Raw genomic sequence first — 19121 nt, forward strand, 5'->3', positions numbered from 1 at the left:
ATACGCAAGAGCTGCATGGTTACGCTTATCCTTTTGCGAGCAACAAGACTTCTCCTCTTATGAAGTTTCCACAGCAGTCAGGTATGGTGACTGAATTTTGACGATATAGTTTCCCAGCTCATCTGTGCATTCTTACCAGGTCGGATTGCTGCAATGTGTGTTGACGAAACGCATAACATTGTGTTTATTCGTTCCACAAAAGGCACTATATTTATTTGTACTTTGGATGATGGCAAGATTTCTGCTGAAAGACCGACTAGTTTGCTTGATTTCTTCACTGACCAAAATGAAGAAGGCGAAATTGAGAACTGGTTGCTTATTAGGCGCAGTGAGCTGGAAGAAGCCGGGGAAGAAGCCCAGGTGAAGATTTTTATTTATTTATAGTTTTCTTTCACAAACTTTTAACTGTTAACTTTTGTTGTTTGTAGAACCTGAAATCAAGCTTGCAAGCTGAGCAAGATGAGTCCCAGTATAGGCAGCACAGGATTCGGCAAGATTGGGCTGCTAAGATAAAAGAGAAGGAGAAAGAGCATGCAAAAAGAGAGAGGGAGCTTGTATTGGAAATGCAAACTCTAAAGGAGAAACTGGAAGCTGCAGAGAAAAACTTGGAACATACAACTCAAACGTTCTTGGAATCCCAAAGCCAGGCAATGGGAACCTTGTACGAGCATTTTGAAGAAAAGGTAACACTATTGGTCAGATCTTCGGCTACCTCACGCGTCTTGTGTTCCAGTTTACCGGAGAAACAGCTAGAGCGGAACACTGGAGAACAAAAGCAGAGCAAGTGAAGGAGAGCTGCGTCAAAGAGATAGAACACAAAGAGAAGGTGCACACTACGGAGGTGTTGGGCTTGCAAAGTCAGATAGACAAAATAGAAAGCCACTCTCGAACAAGGATGCAGAAGTTGCAGGAAGACTGTGAGAGAGAGATCAGGAAATACAAGGTAGGAAATGGCGCATCCCTTTGCGTTTATTGATTGGGTCTGTGCAGACGTATATGGACGAAGACCTCTTGATTAACGACGAGGAGCTGGTGGTCGGGTTTTCACAGATGAAGCAAGCAATGCAGGCGCAGCAAAAACACATTGATGATGCAAGAGCACAGATGTTGTTGGAGAAGAAAGCTGCCACCTCGTATCAGCTGCAAATTACGGAACTGTCAACTCTCTGCACGGCACAAGATTCAAACATACGGCACCTCGAGATTGAGAAGGCGAGGCTCGAGAACTTCGCTCTGGAATTTGACTACAAGAAGCGGATCCTGGATAAACTAGTGGAGGAGGCTGATGAGCACCGAAAGGCGTTGCTGCATGCGACTAAAGAAAGAGAAACATTGGCAGTACTGCAGCACTCCAAAATCCAGCAGGTAAAACTCGCTGGAGTTTGTGCTAAGTTTGTGCGTTTTTCTATTTCAGCTTGTTGAGCGTGAGAAGCCGCTTGTCGCTGAGCTTTCTCAATACAAATCTAAAATTCAAGAGATGCAAGCTCGTGAGTCGCTGGATGTGAAACACAGGCTCGCACAAGAAGAGGCTGCCAGATTGCTCACGGAGCGGATACAAGATCTGGAGCAACGTGTTTTCCGGCTTCTCCATCAACTCGGGCAGAAAGAAGAGTATCTAGACGCATTCAAAGAAGCTTTGTGTGTCATCGTTCACGACCACGATCCAGGGGAATGGCCTCCACTGACGAGAGGTTTGTTCCTGGCCTACGTTAAAGGATCAGAAAGGGCAGCAGTGGCTGAAGGATTGGAATCCAGATCCCAGATCATGAAGCAAAGGTGAATAACACTTCTAAGACTGTTGATGGTTTTTGATTCTCACATTTTCGCATTGCAGGCAAATTCTTGAAGACTTTGTTGTGGTCTTGAAGACCACTATCGATCGAACCAAAGACCGCTGCAAGGAGGAGATGCAGCACTTCGTCAAGGAGAACCTCAACCTCCTGCGGGATTTCTGCGAGGCCAACCGGAATAGCAGGCGCATGGCTTTCATGGTCCAGAAGTTGCAAGTATGTATACTCAGTTTTATCTTTTGTTGTCTCGTCTCACGCGTGCTTACCTGTTTTGCTTTGCAGCAACAAGTGGCGTACTTCAAAGGTATTGTTTCGATGCAAAAGAGGTCGCTAGCAAGGGCCCGGCAAAGCTCGTCTAGGCCATCCACACCGGAAAAGAGACGCTCCATCATCACAGCCGAGCCGCGAAGATCATCATCCTTCGTCACGAGTGGGATCCAGCGTAGGATAAGATTGTCCCGCGAGTCGGATGCGCTGCGGTTACCTGCGAGGCCTCCAACGCCAGTCTCGGAGATACTCAAGCCTTACTCTCGCTTCTCCATCGTCCATGGAGACCAGGATCACACACGGAGGATGACAACGTCTCAGATCGAGAAGCGGATGAGCAAGCCCTGGGGAACGGCCGAGCCGGAGCGGAAGAGCAATAGGATCCAAGTTGATGATCTTCTGAGGCAGCTGGAGGAGACTAGAAGTGAGCTCGGGAAGAAGCAGGGAGAGATCAACGTGCTCCAGGCTGCTCTAGCGGCGAAGCAAAGATCCAGGCCGGGTACGTCACTGGGATTTAACGCTATGCAAAAGAAAGGTGGTGTTATTGCTAGAGGGCGTCCAAAGTGACCCTTGTTCCTACAATAATAATAGTTGTGAATATTTCAGACAAGAAATGAATAAATGAATAAAATAAAAAAATAACCTGAAAAAATTATTTTAAAAAAACAATTTAATTGCATAAAAGGATTCAGTTCATTATGTTTTATGCATATAAATGTATATCACATTTTCTAATTAAGTTTTTTCACACCATTTCAGCAAGGGTAAAATATTTATAAATAAAATTTCACCAATGCTCACCTTAATTCAATATTTAGAGAATGATAAAAATGCTTGAGGTATATATTTTAAAGTTAATAATTTTTCAACATTTAATGAAAAAAAATATATAAAAAATTTAATGAAAGATATAATATAAATAATACCCTATAGCAATAATATTGTCTAATCCATGCCCATCATTATTGGATTTAAAAATATTTTTGTATTTAAACTATTTCTTGATAGGTACATTATTATATTGAAATTTATTAATTTCTCTATCAAGTTAATTTATGCTATAAATGGGTTTGAGTCCCAACCCTTTAGTGATTGGGTTCAAGTCTCAGGTATAATGATAGTTTGGAATATAAGGATATTCATTTTTTTGGTGGTTATAAGGAGATTAGCTTAAACACACTACAAAGCAAGGGATGCCCTAGAGTTATGATGCACAATTAATGTGCTTAGTGTGAAAGCATGGCATATTTAAATTAAACACTCTAGTTTAAATAGCATTGAGGATATAGTGAATGAAATAGAGATACCCAATCTTAGTTGTTATGGACTCTTGGCCAGAAGTGCTAATTTAGGTGCACCATCAAGTGTGAGGATGTCCTCAGGGTTATAGTTAACAATTTAAAAATTTGGTAAACCTAATACTTATTAGTAGATATATTAATGTTTCTAGGTGAGATCACTAGGTGATCCTAGGATAAGTTCTTTATTAAGCTAAGGAATAAGTTTCCTAGTTTAAAGCAATGATTTGAACTATTGGTAATTGTGTTACTTAGTCAAGATGACCAAATGGGAAAGACACCTAAGTGAAATAAATTGCAATAATATAATGGTATTATGAGTCTAAGAAAGTAATTTTTAAGGACTTATGGAAAGCTTACAAGGTTGGGCTGTGGATAGTGCCTATAGCAGAAAATGCAAGAAAAACTTACTAAAGGTGAACACCTTTTGGATTTAGCAAAACAAATATTTTGTTATAGAACCAAAAGAATATCTCAATGATAAAAGTAGTGATTCTATGTTATTTGGTGTAACAATCAAAGGATAGAAACAAAAGATTAATGGCTGAGAATGGGCTTTGGAAATTGTTAGAAGAAATCTAAATGACAAAAAACTACTATATAAGAGATGTTAATGAATTATGGGAAAGGAAATATATTTCTAAGAATGGGATTCTAAAATGCTTTAATTTGGCAAAAATAAAAGCTCCAAGGTAGTCAAATGATAAGGTTATAGATAGCCTAGTGTGTATGATACCTTGCATTGTATAGGTTGTGCAAGCTTTATTTCCCCATTCTAGAAAGTTCTTTACTTGAGAGCACTATTATCCTCTCCTTTATTTCGTATTACTCTAGGTATTAAATTCCACTTATCCATAAATTGTTATTAGAAAATTAATTCAAAATGTCAATATTAAAGTTCCAAAGTGCAATGGTTATGTTGGTAGAGGCCGAGACTACTCTAGAATGAATAGTAAAATTGAGATAGAGAAAGTGTTTCTAATGGGTTTAGTAAAAACTAAATGAACAAAGGGAGAGAATTACCATATATAATTTAATGAGACTCTATGTTAAAGAAATTATGCTCCTTAAAGGATGTGCAATGCATAGTAAGCCTTCACTGTTGAACTATTGATGAATATTGACTTAGTGCTAAGGATGAAATTGGTAATCCATAATAGGATTACTTTATAAAATGGTTTATCGTTCGATGAGGACATCAAATTTCATCTATAAGTGGTGAAGTTGTGAGACATAAATCTCTAAGTAACAAAATGGAGCTCGAAAGTGTGTTATATAGCAATGGTTAAAGTAGAAGTCCAATGGGCATAACATATTAGGACCAAAAGCTTCGACTCGGAAAGTCGTAAGCAGGAGTGGAACTCTGAACGAAGTGCTCGAAGAATGAGTATGAAACAATCAATAAATAAATATCTAGAAAGGGACATAAAAAGAATTGACATATAGCAAGTCTTGTGATATATAAAAGTGTCGGGACCGAATTTGATATGGAGTCCAAGATGGAGTTTGATAAGGAATCTGAAATAGAGTTTAAAAAAGAGTCCATGATGGAGTTTGATAAGGAGTCTAAGATGGAATCCAAGAAGAAGTCTAAGATAGAGTCCAAGGCAAAGACATAGACTGAGTTCGAGACCAAAACTGAGTTTGAATGCTAATACAGATTGAAAGGTGAAAGCCCAAAATGATCATCCTATAAAGGGGGGGATTCAACAGTTCTAAAAGTATAGTAGAGAGAGTGTTAAGATTGGACTCTAGTGGAATCAGTTTAATCAAGAAAAGTCAATATAACTTAAAAAAGCTATATCTATGTGGTGGATGATGATATAATCATTAAAGAGTTTAAGGCTAGAGTGAATATAAGTGGACAAATAAGGTAGCTTTGTGAAATGTTCAAAAGCCAACTCTAGCTCCTCTAGAAGATCGAATGGTCAATGCTCCCAATATAAGTGTGGGTGGCATTACCTATTTAAATACCTGGTATGGCTCATCAAACCTCGTTCTAACCACATGGCTAGGTATAATCTCTTGAATTTGAACTTTCTGGGAGGTTATTCAACCCAATACTATTCAAACCCAAGTATCCCAAGACCCTTAACCAATTAGGGGGTGCATCCTTATTTATGGGCCCTTTCCCTTTATATTTGAACCTTTATAAATCGTCTTTTAAGTTATTCTTTTTTATTGTTTACACTAGGGCACCCAAAGGCAAAAGGTAAGGGGAGTATACATGAGGCTTGTATTAAGCTGCAATTTTTTTAAGTGTTGTCCCAAAGTTCTAAACTGTGGAAAGGAAAATAAGTAATTCTTTTGTGTAATAACCAAAAATACAATCATATAATAAAGAAATCCTAAAGGTTAATAGAATTTAGTGGTTGGGGCTCCAAGCCCTCACCCAATGGTGGCATTAGCAAACACGACCATAGATAGAGAGGGACTTGGTAAGAAGGGACATTGAGGGAGGGTGTTCTTTATGTCTTTAAGCATTTTAAAGATGCTAAAGTGTGTTTATAGGATGACCACTCATGAATAGATAGTTCAGTTTTTGAGAAACAAGATTATGGTATAAATGGTCTTAAACTATCAATGAGATAAAAGTAAATGGACATAACTTTAGTATAATAAATTGATAGATCAGTGGTACTTTGGGTGTCTGTTGTGAAATTAGACATATTGAGCACTTGGACCAAGTGCAAAGATAAAGTGGCATAAAGGCCATTCACAAAACTAACAAATCCCTAAGTCAATATAAAACTTATGGATTGTGAATAAAACTCCTTTAAATGGTCTAAAGTGTGGTTAAATGATTAAAGTAAAATGAAAAATTTAATCACTTATATATGGTCCTTTAAAAATATGTGGGAAACTTGCATAAATGATTTTAAGAATGATAAATGGTAATCATTGTAAAATGATCGAACTAATAATACACATTATCCTTAAAATTCCCACAAAAGAAATTTAGAAAAAATTGCACTATGCACCATAAATGTTGCTATCAATTGAGTTTAATTATTCAATTACAACTACATAACATCAAGCAATTGCACTAATTGCTACTCCAAAATCAAAAAAGGAAAAGGTTATTGCAAAGGAAGAATATGCTAAGATGAATAATAATAAAAAAAAATAGAAGAGAAAAAATGGAAAAGCTACAAAAATGAAAAAGATTTAAAAAATGCAAAAGCTATAACTAGAAATGTTTTTCATCTCCATCAATGTAAGTGTATAGAATACAAAAATTTGCATATTTAATTGGCCTAAAATCCTATTTAATTGAATTGAAACCAATAAATAACTATAAAAATCCTAGTACACTATACTTGAACTATAAATAAATATATCCACTAAAAACTCTCACTTGATTTTAAAGCTCTTTGTTATCCTTTTATCTTAACAATCCTCCCCTCACTCATACTTAACCTAGCCTCTGGCACGACTCTTGAATCTACCACTAAGTAAAATAATGTTTTAGACGGTTTAGATTTGCTTGAATAATTTTCGAAATGAGGAGAAGACAATATAAAATTCTATCCATCCATCCAGGTTCCGGTTCCAACAACAACCAACACACACACAAATGGGAAGGGTGTGACAGAATATTCCTCCGTCAGTCAGTGATGGGGGGGCTGGGTACTTTCCTAGTTACTTACCGTCCACAACAGTTCTAGTGTCCCATTCATCAGCTCGATCATGGTCACTGGCAGTCATCGCAGGAGGGATCTAGGGTTTCCAGGGCGACGCGAGGTGGAGCATGGCGTGGATGCGGCGCCGCTGACGCGCATTCCCCCAGGTACCGCCAGGCGCGCAATGCGCCGCTCGCGCCTACCTAGTGGGCCGCGGGATTCCCAGAGCAGGCTAGAAATTTGCTAGATTTCGCCCCGGATTTCATGTCGGTTTGCTGGATTCGAGCGCCTCGTCTCACCATCGGGGATGATATCTTCCTCCTCTCGGGCCACTGTAGTAGAGCAGCAGCAGCAGCAGCACAGGAAGAGGAGCTCCGTGTGTAGCGTCAACACTGAATTCCAGGATGCTCTCATCCCCGACTTAAACATCGCTCACGTCCCTTCTTCCTCGGACGAGGATGCTGTCCCGGCCACCGGTACTCTCACCACCACTACCACTTCTCTTCCTGGAGCTGGAAGTCTAGAAGAACAGGAAGAACAGGATAAAAATCTGGAGCACCAGCGCCCAGCGGTAGCAGTAACAATCACCGAAGCTCCAGCCCCGAGCTGGTTGCCGGAAGGCTGGATTTCCGAGTGTCGGACGCGAGCCGATGGTCACAGAGATAAGGTAGCATTGTTTTGCGTGCTCTTTAGCTTGCTTGGAGTGCTAAAGCTTTTTTTCTTTGTTCTTTCTTCCATGGCAGTACTACATTGAGTCGTACTCGGGCAGACGCTTCCGTTCCAAAGTCGAGGTATTCAAGTACTTGGAGACGGGGCTCCCGCCTGCGAGGTGGAAGAGGAAAGGGAAGGGTGTAAACACTGCTACCACCTCCACTGCCCTGGGTGACCCCAATGCTCCTCGCTCCTTGGAGCAGCACCGCGAGACACTTGGAGGGCTGTATACGTCGGCCAACAACAACAGCTTCAGCACAGGGGCGGATTTCTTCGTCGCCAAAACTTCGTCGAGCGTTTCGGCCAGCGATACTTTCAATGCCTCGCACGCAAGCTTCGATGGCTTGCGGGGCGTGGCAATGAACGGGATTGCGCCGCCACCTCCGGCTGCTTCATTTTCCCTCCATCGAAGCGGCCTCGACATGGAGCAGCACGCGAAGAAGCCGGTTGTTTTCGACTACTGGACGTCAACTTTAGGTGCTGCTGGTGGTGCTGCTGGTGGGTCTGGCGTCGTGACGAGCTTAACTTCTTCGGCGGCGCCGCGTACTTCCTCGACGTCGTGGACAGAAAACTACAAAGTCGGGAACACCTTTATAAACGGGATGTCGTCGTCGGTTCCTTCCTTCGTCGGATCTAAGGCCACCACTTCCGATACTCCGCACTGGTTGGACCGGATACTAAACAAGCCTCCTCCGGCAGCAATCTCGCAGCCGGCCTACAGTTTTGGTCTCACCGGAGGCTTCGTCCAGTCCCCGCTCCACTACCTCCAGAACGCGGGTGCCTTTCACAACAACTGGCTCAACCTCAAGCCGCCAACAGCGATCACTCAATCCGACTACGACGTCCCTTGGAAGTCCCGCTCCTGGTTCGACAGAAGAGAGCCCGACAGGCTTGAAAGGCGAGCCACCATAAATCTAAACCAGCCCCTCGTCGATCCAGGTACGCTCGCGTTTGTTTTCATAGTTCTCGAGTCTCTTAAGCTTTGTTTTCGTTTCTCCAGACGAGGAAGCCCGCGCGCATTACCCGAGCGAGTACCAAGCAGATCACAGGCACAGGCACGACTACTCGAGCCACGCTACGAGCTCGCTGGAGAACTTATGGAAGAAAGCGGTGCCCATCACTCTGGAGCACAGGGAATACGTTGCGTACTCGAACGGGAGCAGAGCGAGCAAATCCTCGGGAAGCCATCACCAGCAGCAGCAGCAGCAGCATCACCACCACCAGCATCAAACGCAGTCGCAGCAGCAGCAGCAGCCACAGCAGCAGCAGCCGCCGCAGCATCACTCGCAAAAACACGAGGTGGGAGTGAAGAAGAAGATTGATCGATACCAAGAGAAGAAGAGACTGGAGAGATTAGGAACTAGGCTGTGTGAGCAAGGGCTGGCGAGGCTCGTCCATGAACTCAAGGACCGGCGGCGTGGGATTGACTTGAATTAACCTTCCTCTTAAAGAAAAAGAACTTTTTAGAGGAGTAAAATTCTTAATAGAAAACTACCTTTAAACTTAGGGCTTATAGCTCCTTTAAACTTTATGGTTCTTATTACTTTAACATATAAAATTTAGGGTTCTTGTTCTTTAATCCCTTGTAGGGTTTTTGAAATTTTGGCTCCAAATGTAGGTAGGGAAGAATGCTGCCGCCTTCGGAGGAGGACATGGAAGTCCTGGCGCGGGATCTGGCGGCGCTGGAAGAGGTAGAGGATGGATGCGATGCGATCGATCGAGCGATGTTCTTGAGAGATTGTTTGTGCAGGAATTCAGGGACGCCAAATCCGAGGCTGAGTCGCTGAGGGCTCTTCTTGCTGCCGAGACGCAATGCCGCCAGGCCGCCGAGAATCTGTGCGCGTCGCTGGAAGGGGGTAAGATATCTGGAAATCCCTCTTTCGTTCTCGTTCTTAGTTTTTTCTCGAAATTTCCATCTCAATGAACTGGATCTCTTGAAATGCTTGTGGCAGACAAGGCTCGACTGATGAAATCGCAGGAGGAATTTCTGGCACAGACTGTCCAGCAGGTACGATGATTTCTGTTAGTTCTCGATCTTTCTTTTCTCTCTCGACTCTTTTGGTGATGATTTGAACGTTTGTTTGTTTGTTTTTCTTTTCTTTTGTTTCGAGCAGCTGGATTACAAGTCGAAGTTTGAAGTCTTGTGGCAAGAAGTTAATCTGAGAAGCGAACAAGACAATGCCATGCAACAGGTTTTTCTCGACTGGATTAAATTCTCGCGACATTCAAACGTTTGTGGGGATACATATGTTAGGAGCACGAACGAGCTGTATCGACTCTTCAGGAAAAATTCCAGACCATGGAAGCCGAACTAAACGCGCGTATCAGGTACGTTCTCTGGTTTGTATCTCGTGATCAAACTTTGTTTGCCGCAGCTCCCTGGAAAAGCAGCTTCGCTCAAAAGAGTCGTGTGTGATTCAGCTGGAGCAAGAGATCGCGCAGCTCCACGACAGCATGGACATTCTTAATCAAAACCATGAAGAACGCCGCAAAAGGGATCAAACCGAGTGTAAGTTTACGTTCTTTCAATCCAGGACTGAGGTTTCCTTTCCACTTTCTCAGTCCAGCGTGAGATCACAGCTTTGAAGCTGGAACTCCAAACCGCAAAACAAGCGAATCACAGCTTGAGCGAGCAACTGGAGAAGCAGCAGCAAAATTGTAAGCGTGATTCTCTCGATCTTTTCTCCTGACTTGGATGCGCTTTGATTTGTAGCGCTGCTCGAAAAGACGAGGCTAGAAGCCCAGATCCAAGATCTAAGCTCCAACTGGCAAGTGGGAGCTCTCAAACAAAAGCTCATGAAGCTCCGAAAGGAGAACGAAGATCTCAAGCGAAGAAGATTCTAAGGACACGGGCAAGAATATGCTTAGAGATTAGATTATAAGAGGAATCGAACCCACGATCTACCCTTATATAGTGAGATCCCCTTTGTCCAAGTTAGGGTTTAAAAGCTTTTTTGGATCCATAGGGTTTTCAGTCCGAGAAGGGAGATGGAGGCACTGGACATGCCGCTCGATTCTCTGGTGAAGAAGAGCAAGATTTCGTCGCGCGGCGGTGGCAGCAGCAGGCTTCGCCGCGGCAGGGGCAGAGGCGGCAAGATCGCTCAGGGTAGAGGCGGAGGCAGCAGCACAGCAGGGACATTTCTGGGTCCAAGATCTTCGGGGCTCTTCCGCAAGGGCTCGCGATACCGCGCCGGCGCGTTCGGCATCACCAAGGCAAGAAAACCGAAACAAACGCAGTGCTTTCATTCTTCTTTCCTTCTTTTCCCTCTCAAGGGGTTAGAATAGGTGTAGTTCTTTTGGGACAGGGGGAGCAGTCTTCTTCTTCTTCGGTTCCTTTGTTTTTGCCTTCCCTTCTCGTCGTTCGTGGTGTGTGCTGCCTTTGGAATGACCCTTTTGGGGGGGAGCCAGAAAAAAGGATTGGTTTTGGAGTGTTGGCTGAAAACCCAAGTCAAGGATTTGAGACGGATGGATCTAGAAGGGGCAAACTCGAGACAAAAAAAAGTTCTGCCTCGACGCTTCTTCCTTTGCTACTTAGAGTCGATCCTTCAGCTCTACTGCACAGTTACATATGCATTTACCTTTGGCCGGATAGTTGTTTCACTCTGCTGGATGATGGATTTGAGTCAGTCCTCTCTTCGTTTTGCGTGAAAAAGTTTTGCGTTGCTTATATATTGAGGGAAACACTGTATCTACAGTTAAACCGTGGTGGAGTTCCTCCTCTCTGGCAGCAGTTAGACGAAGGTGCCCGGCTTTACGTTTCTAACTTAGACAGCGGGGTCTCGAACGACGACATCAAGGTTCGTGTTCTATTCGACACTCTTGATCCGGGACTGAGGAACTGCGCTCTACTTCTACTGGCAGGAGCTCTTCTCTGAGATTGGCGAGCTCAAGCAATGCTCCATCCACTACGACAAAGTTGGACGCTCAAAGGTCGGCTTTTGCTTTTCACTTTCCTTTTGGTTTAGACATCCCTGACGTGTTTGCGTGGTCACAGGGTACAGCCGAGGTCTACTTTGCGAGAAAGGAGCGAGCCCTGGTGGCGATGAAGCAGTATAACAACGTGCAGCTGGACGGGAAGCCGATGGTGATTGACATGATCGGCGGTGGCGCTCAGCTCACAAATGGCTACGTTGCTCCAGCACCTCGACCGCAGAGGGCGTTCCCAAGGTAGAGCAAACTCGATTCGTTTTTCAATTCTCGAGACCAAGGGCGCTGAGCTTTAGATTGTCCAGTGCGATGGGAGTGGCGGGTGCCCGAGCTGGTAACGCCGGCGCTGTCCGAAGAGCGACAGGCCGGGGTGGAAGAGGCCGAGGTCGCGGCCGGGGCCGAGGCCGCGGCGGTGCTAGTGCCTCTGGCCGGGGGCCGCAAAAGTCTGTGGACGAGCTCAACGCGGAGCTGGAGAAGTATCACTCGCAAGCCATGGATATGTCGTAGTATCAGCGAAGATCACAGGGAAGCTACGTTAAAAGTCATCCATCTCTGAAGAGGTGGAAGCGAGGAAAAAGAAGAAAAAAATGAGAGGGGGTGCTGATTATGGGTGATGATGTATAGGTTTGTAGCAGCCTCGTGTACAAGAAAGGTTTTGCAAAAGCCTCAGATGTCCATCAAAACTTATCTATGATTTAAGTTCAATTTGTTGGTAAAGAATTTCCTGTTGTACCAAATTCTTCAATATAAAAGAACAAGCTCGGCACAGGGTGTGTATACTCCGACGTAGGCGCGACGCATACGCAAAGAGTTGTGTGGCCTTCTAAAGTTGCCCAGTCGTCATCGAAGGCGCATCCATGTACGGCTTGTAAAACCGAGGGAATATTCCATTTGCCGCCATATGTCAGTATTAGGGTCACGACCATTGGAGAGAGAAGAGGAAGTGAAGTGAAGAAGAATAAAGGAGATGAAGAGTTCCTGGACGAAATGCTCTAAATCGTGTGAACGAGCAAAGGGAAGCAAAGGAGTGTTATTGAGTGCACCAGTGAAAACACCCAAGGAACACTTAGGTATTTGCTCTAAGGTAAAACTGCTGGCCACAGTGAGGACATGGAATATCCATGGTTGCTCAACGATGCTCCCTTGCTTCCCTTCGTACTCGAAGCTGCTCGTTCACTAGAGCACTTCGTCAAAGAACTCTTCATCAAGGCATCCTTTATTTTTCTTCCGATGATGGACTGTTTTTCTTTTTCCAATGGTCGTGACCCTAATACTGACGTGGCAGCAAATGGAATGGTTATAACGAATTCTTCTTTTTTTCATTTACAGTACGATTTCGAGGAGAAACTTGCGCTTGAGCTAGAAGAGGAGAGAAGATCCCAGCTGCATCCTAAAAGGAGAATAAAAGAGCAAGAACAAAAGATTGGAAATCTCGAGATGGCCATTCGAAGGCTATGAAGGTGGTTTATCCCTGGTATTTATGTTCTTTGGTTCTGAAATATTTGCTTGCACAGGTAATTTTGGACGCATCTGATAAGATCATTAATTTATCTGTACTAATGCCTTACCTGGGTGATGATCTCTGGGATGTGTAAAGTAAGCCGTGTAGAACCGAGGGAACACAATGCCATAGGCTTTACCCAAAAATGCCATAGAAAATACTTTGTTGCGTAGATTTAGAAGTTGTTTTCGAAATCGTCCAAACGTAGCACCTGAAACAAGTATTCACGACCTAAGAACATTAAGAACGATACATACCAACAACTTTTCTTGCATTAGAGCTGGATCAGTGGGTATCTACAGAAACAGGAAAAAAATTCAATGAGAAGGCTGGCCAGCTTCAACTGCGCCTCCGGAATCAAGCCAAAAGTACATCGCTCTCGAGGCAAGTTGAAGTGTTCCCTTTGTTTCCTTCTTGAAACATTATACTTTGGCTTCCCTTGTTCGAATCCCTTCAACATAGACTCCCCAGGGGGCGACTCTCTGAGATGGAGGATCCCGTGTGTTTCCATCGGCAGGCGGCGGCGGCGCTGGAGCTTCTGGTGCTGTCAATGTCTTCGTCAATCGGTGCTATCCCGCAGGCAAGCTCAGCGGCCCGATGCTTTCTCTCTCTCGGATTTCCTCTTTGGTTACCATGGCATCATCCTATAGAGTTGAGTTGACCATGGCTATTGGGCTATAGAGTTGTCACTCCCAGGTATGTATCTTCGCTTTGATTGTTTCAGAAGCAGCGTGTTGCTCTGGTTTGCTCGACCCGTACTTCTGCAATGCGGTCCAGAATTTCTCCGTGTTTGGACGCAACGTTGTGTGCCAGGACTGGTCTGGCATTGTGGCCTTCATGCCGGGTCTCATTCCCGATTCAGCAAGCACTGCCTCAATAGTTCTCGCTCCAGGCTCCAGGCCACAGGATTCCGCAGCTTGTGGAGCTGTTGCAGGCCTTCGTGGACGGCCTGGGACTGTTTGAAGTTAAGGTGACTTGCCTCAGCGAGCCAGCGACCTTTCACCCGGAATTGTACTCGGGACTCCAGACAGGATGCAGGAAGTATTGTGCGGGGCCAGCACGACATGGAAGCCACACAGAGCGGTTCTCGTAGAGACGGATGTGCTTGTTTCCACACACAAAGTACATATGGAGGCAATATGCTCCATCCTTTGGAGCCGTGACGTGACCTTCGGTATCCAGTCGCTAGACGATGTAGAAGATATCGTCACAAGGTTCTGCAAGGGCGAGACGAGCAGGATTGCCAGGCCAGCCTTCACCGTAAGGTCAGTCAAGCACTTCTATGCAGCTGTCAAGAGCGCCAGTGACAAGCTCGCCAAGCTCGGGGAAGTGTGGAAGTTGTTTCGGACCAGGAGCGACACAGTGACTGTGTACTGCAACTCCGTACGCAGGTGAAACTGGTTGCTTCTGGGGTGGAAAGTGCGGGTTTTGAAGTGGCTGCAGCGCACATTGACATGCCACAGCACTGCATTGAAGAGACGAATCGGGCTTTTTGCCAGCGTGGTTTGCTTCTATAATCTACAGTGGAAGGCAGCATGTTATCAACTTTGACATGCCCGAGTCCGTGGATGAGTATTTGGCGAGAGCAGGCGTGCACAGGCTACTTTGGATGAGAAAGGTGGTGAGCATCTGCTCTGAGCTTGAAGTTTGTTTGCTGCGCGAGTTTGAGAGGAGCCTTGGTTTCGAGGTTGATCTCCTGGTTGCAAGAGACCATCGTCTGAATGGAAAGAAGCCACCTCGACGAAAGAGGCAAGAAAAAGAGAAAGTTGGTCACTCTGGTAAAGATTGTAAGAAATAAAACTAAACATCTGCTGGCAAAGGGTAATCACCAAGCTGTGCTGAAGCAACGCAAGCTCCTGGGCCTCGGCAATGCTGGTCAGCGGCCGCCTCCTCTCCCACTTCCTTGGAAACTTGAGGAGCTGCGGTAAAAAGAGAGTTCAAACGAACACTTCCTCCCCTAGCACGCGCTCACTGCCCGGCCAAATTTCGCAAAAATATTTCGAAAGGACTCACAATAGAAAATTGATATTTACCGAATTACTCAGCATCCAACGGTGTTAATCCAGATCCGGCAGATCACAAAGTTCCCCTATAATAGTAGATTATATTAATATGGATCTTGACCGGGTTCCCTTAGAATATTCGCACTTCAAACTATAATCCTGGCTGTATATAAGCCCATGTTGGTTTAATTAGTTGCAAGCTCATTCTATGCTTGAAATAATTTGGGGCTCTTTCTTGGGACTGATCAATGCATGCTCGGCATTTGTTTGTGATCATGTGCATGAATGCCGTGAACACTACCGCCACCACTGCCACCATTGCCATCACCAACGTGGAGCCAAAAAGTTGTACTCTTGGCTGGGAAGAGGATATCTTCCCTGCTACGAAAGGAAAACTATCAGAAAACCAGACAGAGCAGCTCTGTTGGATCCGATAGCAACGGCACCGCTGGGAGCAACAAAGGTCTGCTCATGAGCAGGATGCTCTGTTTGGCTCCGCTGTTTTTGCTCGCTGCTGGTGGCGAGCAGCCAGTTACCAAAACGGCCAAGACAGCTTGATGGAGAGCTGCCGCTTGTGAATTTTTAGAACTTGAGATTTCTCTTCTCGGTGATAATTGGAATGAATGAAGCGATTCTTGAATCTTGAATCTTCTGCAGTGTGTTGGAGCAATGCGCTGCAGAAAAGTTTCAAGAATCAAGAATCGGTTTGTTTTCTCGTCAGCTAAACAAGAATGGGATTTAAACAATTTTCAAGGTTTAAAAACCAGTTCCTCGTCCCAGTCATGCTGGGCTGAAAACTTTGAGCTTAGAAACCTTGAAAGAATATATATATAGCATTTCTTGGAATTATTTAAGCTTTCAAGTAATAAGTCTTGTGAATGTAATTTGGTGCAATAACTTCGTTTATACCTCCTGACAGCGGGTTTGCACGTTGCCCAACCAAGCTTCTGAAATCACGCGTGGAATCTGTTTAGGTTGACATCGTCAGAGGCATTGCTTGTACTGTGCAAAGAAGACTTCGAATCGTAATCTTCGGGAATCTCAGCACTTGTAACGACAATGTCTGTGTTTGCTGCAAGCGGCAAATTTGGCAGCTCTGATTCACCACTCAAGACTTGGCAGCACAGCCTCATCGTCGGCCGCTCCTCCGAATGCCAAGAGCAGCATCTTAGGGCCAATTGAATTACTCTCTCAACCTGCTTCATATCAATTCCATCTTGGATCCTTGGATCAACAAGTTCTGCGGGTTGACTCAGTGTTCCGGCCCATTCCAAGAGCACCATCTTAGTGTCACCAGCAAACCTGTGGTCGACAGCGCGTCTTCCAGCAACAATTTCGAGTACAAGAATCCCGAAACTGTACACGTCGGATTTTTCAGTGGCTCTTCCACTATAAGCAAGCTCCGGTGAGATATAACCCAATGTTCCCGCCCTGGTCATCGTTTGAGAGCCGATTGTGTGCTGCATCAACCGGGCTAGGCCGAAGTCCCCCATCTTGGCAGTCATTCTTTCATCCAGCAGGACATTTGCCGCTTTGATATCCCTGTGAACAATCCGCTTCTCCAACCCTTCATGCAGGTATCTTAGCGCCTCTGCAACACATCTGATGATATTGAATCTTTGGTTCCAGGATAGCGGATTAGTTGAACCCGAAGCGCTTGTGAAGAGTACCTTGTCTAGGCTTCCTTTGGACATGCATTCGTAGACGAGGAGGAGCTTATCGTGCTCATGGCACCAGCCTTGGAGCGCGACCAGGTTTTGGTGCCTTACCCTGCTGATCATGTTGAGTTCTTCCCGGAACTGCTGCTCAGCCTCATGATCAGGTGAATTGCTTTGAAGGTCTTTGACTGCGACTTCTATCCTTGATGTTGGTGTATTTTGCAGGAACCCCTTGTAGACGGTGCTGGTTCCACCTCTGCCTAGAACTTCCTTGAAGTCAGCTGTTGCAGATCGCAGCTCTTTGAAGGTGTAGTTTATCGGAATGTTGGCAGCTAGCAAAGCCGACCTCTGCAACACCTTCTTCTTCATCAGCTGCCTTCTTCGTGTTCGAAAAATCAAAAGTGCTGCTCCAGCAATCACAAATGGGCCTGCAATCGCCAAGAAGTATAAATTCAGGCCTTTTGAAGCAGAGGCAGCACCAGCAGTTGAGAATGACCAAGACGAAACTGTGACTATGTCGTTTGTTTCAAGAGCTTGCAACCCCTGGAAGAAGTAGCCGCCAGTGATAGAACAACTGAAATCGGTGATTGGCATGCTTGGTCGAGAGTTGGTATTCTCTGCAACATAAACACGGACGGAGTGTGGAGCTCCATGAAGATGATATTCTACCCATGCGTTGACAGTGGCATTCGTGGAGAAACGGAAGTTGGATTTAGATGAAGATGCATTGCAGCCATGAACAGAAACCCAATGATCTGCAAAACTGAAAGCCACTTGGAGTGGATCGCATGGGTACAGGGGATCAGCATAACAAACTGGGTAGTTCGGCGATGTCCCCGCCACTAGGAATACAAGCCTGCCTGTATCACTATGAGTCCGGAAGACGAAGCTGGCATCAAATGACAACGGCATGCGGGAGACAGATAAAGCATAGAAGGCTTGGCTGAAATTTGAGGCCGGAAATGTGATCTGATTAAAATCCAGGATGGCATTACCTCGAAAATAGTGATCGGAGGTGCCAGGGAAACGGAAGCTCAGGCATTGAGCTTTTGCAAAGGATTGAAGCAGAAGAACCAGAACAAGAAAAAACACCATGGATGAATGAATGAGCGGCTTCTCTCTAAAACTCCGTGTCTTAATACTTGAGAGGTGTGTACTTCCGTGTTCTTTAAAAATAATGTTGTTTTTCCTTTGAGTAGAATGAGTTAGAGTGTGCGCAAAAACGTTGTCCCCACAGACACCATTTTGTATGATTTTGTGCTCGTAACATTTTTTTTGCCACAAGATCTCTTGCTTGGTCAGCATAGTTGAGTCAAAGCAGGTTGGTCAATATATTGATCTTTCAACTGCTTCAACGTGCATCAGTTTCAAAGTTTGACAAATCTTCGATCCCTTCCTTCGCGAACATTAAGCAACAGTTGTCATCGGATCCGTCCACGCCAAGGCAGTGACGTTTTCGGAGGAATTTATGACGCTTACGAAAATGAGATGCTATGAGCCCAGGTCTTCTAACATTGGCAAAGATTCAAACAAGGCATATGCAAAAACACCGCGTTCCACAGAAGGCTATCTTGCTTTGGGATCCTTTCAAAAACCTTCTTGATATTGTTTTGCCATGTTATACATATGACTTAGTAAATTTTAGAATGCAATGCTGCACCATGAGATCTCCAGAAGCAGTTCCTGGCATCGGTTCAGATTCCCTCTCTGGGCAAATTTGTGGCATCAGGGCAGACTGATCGCAGTTCTCCAAGAGATCAGCTGCCAGTTCCTCCCTCAGTCTCCAATCAACCCTCCCTGCAGAGCGAGCAGCGGATCAAGAGACGAGCTGCAATCGCCATTCATACTTTTGCCCAGATACCAGTGCTCAAAGTTTGTTTTCGTAATTCTCACGAGGTCCAGCCCCAATCTTTCTCACTCTGTTTCCTTTTGCTAGTCCTCGAGCTAGCGCTTCTACTCCTCGGCCTCCTGGTACTTCTTCTCTGCCTATTAGTGCTCCACTCGCACGCCTTTCCACTCTGGGAAAGCAAGCGATTTCAGGGTGGTATTTCCACGGTGTTTCCCTCCCGAGAACGCTTCGAGAAGATTGCAAGGGCCTCGTTCTATGGCGTCTCGAATGCCAGGTAAACAAGAAAAAAAAATGGTTAGTAGTGCATACATCCCCGTGCTCATCGCCTGCGCTGAGCCATATCTGCGCATGCATCTCCTGTTCGCAATCAAACAACAACTTTGTGACACTGGCGACTCATGATCGTGATCCACCTCAAAGGGAAGCAAAGAGTTTACAAGCAGTCAAGCTTCAAGGTTGGCTTGTCTGCTTGTAAAATCTTTGCTTCCTTTGAA

At 44.9% G+C, this 19121-nt stretch overlaps 4 protein-coding genes across 5 annotated transcripts; all 4 read left to right on the plus strand.

Annotated features, from left to right (window-relative positions):
* Window positions 1-8: 8 nt before the first annotated feature.
* On the plus strand, window positions 9-2696 carry LOC9629698 (centrosomal protein of 135 kDa). Its single transcript, XM_024681915.1, has 8 exons — window positions 9-81; window positions 140-360; window positions 429-683; window positions 734-943; window positions 991-1365; window positions 1415-1776; window positions 1835-2006; window positions 2073-2696. Exons 1-8 carry the CDS (start codon window positions 60-62, stop codon window positions 2622-2624), a joined length of 2169 nt encoding a protein of 722 aa, XP_024537683.1. The 5' UTR covers window positions 9-59; the 3' UTR covers window positions 2625-2696.
* A 4294-nt stretch (window positions 2697-6990) lies between these two features.
* LOC112348758 lies at window positions 6991-9195 on the plus strand. The gene is made up of 3 exons (XM_024681923.1): window positions 6991-7645; window positions 7722-8628; window positions 8690-9195. The coding sequence occupies exons 1-3, from the start codon at window positions 7286-7288 to the stop codon at window positions 9124-9126; spliced, it is 1704 nt and encodes a 567-aa protein (XP_024537691.1). The 5' UTR covers window positions 6991-7285; the 3' UTR covers window positions 9127-9195.
* Window positions 9196-9296: 101 nt separating this feature from the next.
* On the plus strand, window positions 9297-10623 carry LOC9656926 (protein At-4/1). Its single transcript, XM_024682001.1, has 8 exons — window positions 9297-9380; window positions 9440-9545; window positions 9642-9697; window positions 9804-9881; window positions 9944-10017; window positions 10065-10198; window positions 10252-10347; window positions 10403-10623. Exons 1-8 carry the CDS (start codon window positions 9318-9320, stop codon window positions 10531-10533), a joined length of 738 nt encoding a protein of 245 aa, XP_024537769.1. The 5' UTR covers window positions 9297-9317; the 3' UTR covers window positions 10534-10623.
* On the plus strand, window positions 10624-12336 carry LOC9656927 (THO complex subunit 4D). Of its 2 annotated transcripts, none has more exons than XM_002961391.2 (5): window positions 10624-10902; window positions 11385-11486; window positions 11551-11619; window positions 11684-11856; window positions 11913-12336. In XM_002961391.2, the coding sequence occupies exons 1-5, from the start codon at window positions 10678-10680 to the stop codon at window positions 12121-12123; spliced, it is 780 nt and encodes a 259-aa protein (XP_002961437.2). In that variant the 5' UTR covers window positions 10624-10677; the 3' UTR covers window positions 12124-12336. The 2 variants fall into 2 exon arrangements, with proteins under 2 accessions (XP_002961437.2, XP_024537759.1); XM_024681991.1 differs by having other exon boundaries at window positions 10625-10902; window positions 11922-12336.
* Window positions 12337-19121: the final 6785 nt, after the last annotated feature.

Source organism: Selaginella moellendorffii, unplaced genomic scaffold (genome assembly GCF_000143415.4).
Source record: "Selaginella moellendorffii unplaced genomic scaffold, v1.0 SELMOscaffold_1, whole genome shotgun sequence".
NCBI lineage: Eukaryota > Viridiplantae > Streptophyta > Lycopodiopsida > Selaginellales > Selaginellaceae > Selaginella > Selaginella moellendorffii.

Excerpts from the sequence above, each read along its gene's own strand:
- LOC9629698 (XM_024681915.1), top strand. The coding sequence starts at position 60 with ATGAAGTTTCCACAGCAGTCAG. Across the intron at positions 944-990 it reads GAGAGATCAGGAAATACAAG|ACGTATATGGACGAAGACCT; the intron begins GTAGGAAATGGC and ends GGGTCTGTGCAG. Across the intron at positions 1,777-1,834 it reads TCCCAGATCATGAAGCAAAG|GCAAATTCTTGAAGACTTTG; the intron begins GTGAATAACACT and ends TTCGCATTGCAG.
- LOC112348758 (XM_024681923.1), top strand. The coding sequence starts at position 7,286 with ATGATATCTTCCTCCTCTCGGGCCACTGTAGTAGAGCAGCAGCAGCAG. Across the intron at positions 7,646-7,721 it reads CCGATGGTCACAGAGATAAG|TACTACATTGAGTCGTACTC; the intron begins GTAGCATTGTTT and ends CTTCCATGGCAG. Across the intron at positions 8,629-8,689 it reads CCAGCCCCTCGTCGATCCAG|ACGAGGAAGCCCGCGCGCAT; the intron begins GTACGCTCGCGT and ends TCGTTTCTCCAG.
- LOC9656926 (XM_024682001.1), top strand. The coding sequence starts at position 9,318 with ATGCTGCCGCCTTCGGAGGAGGACATGGAAGTCCTGGCGCGGGATCTG. Across the intron at positions 9,546-9,641 it reads GTGCGCGTCGCTGGAAGGGG|ACAAGGCTCGACTGATGAAA; the intron begins GTAAGATATCTG and ends TGCTTGTGGCAG. Across the intron at positions 10,199-10,251 it reads CAAAAGGGATCAAACCGAGT|TCCAGCGTGAGATCACAGCT; the intron begins GTAAGTTTACGT and ends CCACTTTCTCAG.
- LOC9656927 (XM_002961391.2), top strand. The coding sequence starts at position 10,678 with ATGGAGGCACTGGACATGCCGCTCGATTCTCTGGTGAAGAAGAGCAAG. Across the intron at positions 10,903-11,384 it reads GCGCGTTCGGCATCACCAAG|TTAAACCGTGGTGGAGTTCC; the intron begins GCAAGAAAACCG and ends CTGTATCTACAG. Across the intron at positions 11,620-11,683 it reads ACAAAGTTGGACGCTCAAAG|GGTACAGCCGAGGTCTACTT; the intron begins GTCGGCTTTTGC and ends GCGTGGTCACAG.